This window comes from Ostrinia furnacalis, unplaced genomic scaffold, assembly GCF_004193835.3.
Source record: "Ostrinia furnacalis isolate ACB-3 unplaced genomic scaffold, ASM419383v2 OfSCF1431, whole genome shotgun sequence".
NCBI lineage: Eukaryota > Metazoa > Arthropoda > Insecta > Lepidoptera > Crambidae > Ostrinia > Ostrinia furnacalis.
In genome coordinates this window covers 152,902-156,668 of record NW_021131670.1, presented here as the reverse complement: position 1 = coordinate 156,668, position 3,767 = coordinate 152,902, and the positions used below count along the sequence as shown (strand labels likewise).

The window sequence follows — 3,767 nt, the reverse complement described above, 5'->3', positions numbered from 1 at the left end:
GTCCGTAAACGGGACTATTCCCTCCTCTCGTTGCCACCGCTGCAGCTCCTGTGTAGCCAGGATCTACAGCTTGACCGCCAATAAGAACCCAACCAGTGAAGGTCAAGTTTATCCCGGGGGAAAGTTAAACTGTCATTGGATCTGGAACTTAATTCTTAAGTAAACCAATCCCTCAAGGTTTTCCAGAACAACTGTTCCTTCGCTTCCTGCGTCTAGCTAGATGTTCCCCGAATCCAGTCAACAGTGAATAATAATGGATTCCTAAGATCTAATTTTTAGCGTCTGTAAAATTAGGTACACTCATCTTCTTTATTTTTTTCTTGGTTCGAAGCTTTTTCTCTTCTCCACCATTTTCCGTTGCTGTTCTCTTACGTAAACCAATCCCTCAAGGTTTTCCAGAATGACTGGTCCTCCCAGTCAACAGTGAATAATAATGGCTTCCTAAGATCAGTTTTTTTTCGTCTGTAAAATTACACTCATCTTCTTTATTTTTATTGGTTCGAAGCTTGTTGTGGATTTCACTGAAACCTATGTGTGAAGGTGTGAGCCTCGTGTGTATGGGAATAAGTAGCTAACTTTTAAAGCAAACACGAAACTTTCCGACATAACAAAACTGTGTATTCATTCACTTTTTTATATCTAAAATCAACAAGACGTATCAAAAACAATAGAAATAGAAAAAAAGTATAAAAAGTAAAAAATACATTATAAACGAGGTTTGATGTCACCAACAAAGCTTTTTCTCTTCTCCACGAAGATAACACATTTTCGGTTCCTGTTCTCTGATCAAATGAACTGGCTCTACTAATTTAACTGTACTCTTGTTTAACTAGAGATCTGAGATTACATCATTCTTAATTACTTACAATTTATCGCGGTTAAACAAACATCAGCGTTTGTTGTAGTACTTTTATATTGTGTTGTTTATGCCTATGGGCCTTGTCGTCGTCATCAGGTCAGTATTTTGGTCTTCAATGCAAGAGTAAGACCCTCTACAACTCTACCAGAGGCAAATGGAGGAATTGGGTTACACTCCTCACAGTGGGTAGATGATTTGGGTAGAAAATTTAATGTTTTTATGGTTACTTAAAAAGCCTCAGTCTCAGTTCTTTACCTTTTAATTCTTTAAATTGAGAACGACTTTCTTCTGATTCTCAAGAGATTGCTTTATCACTTTTGTCAACAGAAACGTCGTATTGAAATCTTAAGCGCATAATTCAATCTTTAAACATTATTACGAGGACACTTAAGCTCTCTTTGGCCAGAAGTTACTAAGAGCCAAACTGTTGTAAATATAGAAGGGTTCCGTAGCTATAATTTTTGATATAAAGAGCTGCTGTATGCAATCATCTGAATAAAAACGCTGATCGCCTTGCAAAAGAAGAATCATCTCTAGAACTACCCGTTTAGATACCTATCGTCCTAACTTTTAAAAGCCAAAAAACAGCAATAATTAATATTATCTTCTTAGCAGAAATAGTTTCTTGCGCTGATTCTTTTCAGCACTGGCTCACTTATTGCCCCGAAGCTGTGGTAGGATTAAAATTATACTGGGATGAAAGTGCTTTAAAATAAATGACTTTTTGTGATACCTGAGGTGATACCTATACTATATTTACCGTATCTTTTGTTAGATGTACCTAGATATGATTTCGTGATAGCTATGTTATGGATTTCCATATGTTGCATACAAAACAAAAGAAAAGTTACTAAAATATTAATGCAGCCAACTCGCTCTTGACTGCATTTATTTTGGGACGTTACCCAACACTGTTTGCGGTAGCATATCATACTTTAAATTGAAGTGTGGTCGACAATAGAAATGCCAACATACAAGCAATGAAATCATGTTTTACTTGGCCAGAGGTGAAAGCGGCCCTTCTTCGAGATGAAGACAAAATAATTTGAATTTTATCGACACCTCCCATGTAGCTCATTCATTATTCATTATGTATAAGATGTGAAATATGCCATAATAGTATCAGCATTGACATTTTTACATATTTCCCACAACGAATTGTTGTAAGTCTTATTTAATTAAGTTAATGTGTTTCCTAATAGGTCACGTTTTAGTCTCAAACCGGACTTAGAAGGCGTTTCCATGTGACCTTTTGACATTTGACTGTATTTCCGTTTGCGTATGTTCAAAAAATCATGTAAGGACGACCATATCACCTTATGTATTCTTTGTAAGTAATTACGTTTTCTAAATTTTCTTCTTTTCGTGTCGACAACAATACACAGTGTCAGCCCAAAACTCTGCCACAAGAGTGGCGTTGTCAGCAGCACTCATCAAAATCTTCCAAAGTGCAGTTGCTGGGACTCAGAAGTTTTCTAAATTATACAACTTATTTAAATTCTGCACATATGAGATTGGCAAAATCGTGGTTTCCAAAACCCAAGTCATTGTTATACAAAAAAACAAGATAAAAATTAGAATTGACCTTCATTGGGGGTATTTTGAATAGTTTACAACTTACAGTATGATATATTTAAGCCGTTGCCATAAAAAAAGAAGAAGAAGAAGATGATATATTTAATGTGACATTCGATTTAAATTCGAGATTGTGATCGCTTCTCCACGTCCCAAAATGTAAAATAGTAGATCTACTTATCGAATCGATATCTGTAACGCTACATCGTCAATAAGCTAGGTCACAGAGAGGTTATCTATGGCATAAGTTTAAACACCTGTTAGAGCATGGTGGCAAAATGCTTACTGGGTGCCCACTAGAACAGATCAAAGTGGGTAAAATAAGCGGTACCCGGGACACCCGCAGTGTCATCGCGCGTGTGCCATCGAAAACGGCGAAACAGCTGGCAAGTCTACGCCGGCTACTTGTAGGATGGGCCTCGGTGCAAATTACGTTGCTAAAACCGAGACCTTTGAGGTGTGTGTCCTGTTGGGGCGATGGGCATGTCGCTCACAAATGCGCTGCCAACGTCAGCGACCGCAGTGCGTTCTGCTTCCGATGCGGTCAGCCGGGGCACCAGAGGAAGGAATGTCCCGCCAATGAACCCCACTGTCTACTTTGCTCAGCGGGAGGAAAGGCAGCGGACCACATGCTGGGGACGAAAGATTGCCCTCAGCCGCTGCAGAAGTCGAAACCGGTGCCTTCTGGGCCCGGCCGAACGGCTAGCCTCATGGAGGTGGACGCGGGGGCGTCCGCTTCCTAACACTGAGGCCCGAAGTGCGCGCGGAGTTCCCGCGTGCTTTGGAGAGATGACCCCTTGAAGAGGTCTGTAGAGCGAGGCTGCGGCCGTTGCGTGGGGGCAGACATGCGAACGATTCACCGACTCGTATGCTGCCCCACTAAGCGCTACCAGAGGGACCCGACTGGTTTGGGTTACCTACGTGAGTGCGACAAACGTTATAGTGGGTAGGCCTTGCCCTTCAGGCGAGGAGAGCCCCACATAACTCATTGGCTCCCCCGGGCTGGTGAGTATGCAGTTTCATGCATTTTCCAGTCGAAAAAAAAAAAATGGTGGCAAAATGCTTCGTATAAGTAAGTGAAGATAAAGTTTAGTCATTTCGAAAGACCTTTGTTTTGTCATTTACATTTTATTCCTCAGAAAACTCCACGAAGACTCCTCGACCACTTTTTGTCGGGCAGTTTGGTCGGGCTGTTAAAGGTATGAACATCTTATGGAGTGCGCACACTGATTTTTGGTATCGAGCGATTTCTTATAAAATTGGAAGCTGATCAAACTAACGGGCAACTAAAAGTCTGTAAGTAGTGTGCGATAGAATTTAAAGGAAGAAAGAT

The 3,767-nt window shown here is 40.6% G+C and overlaps 1 protein-coding gene across 1 annotated transcript; it reads left to right on the top strand.

The window, feature by feature from the left end:
• Positions 1–2,712: 2,712 nt before the first annotated feature.
• LOC114352710 (uncharacterized) lies at positions 2,713–3,177 on the top strand. The gene has a single exon (XM_028304385.1). It carries the CDS (start codon positions 2,713–2,715, stop codon positions 3,175–3,177), a length of 465 nt encoding a protein of 154 aa, XP_028160186.1.
• The last annotated feature ends 590 nt before the right edge of the window (positions 3,178–3,767 follow it).

Coding starts and splice junctions, on each gene's coding strand:
- LOC114352710 (XM_028304385.1), top strand. CDS start 2,713: ATGCTTACTGGGTGCCCACTAGAACAGATCAAAGTGGGTAAAATAAGC.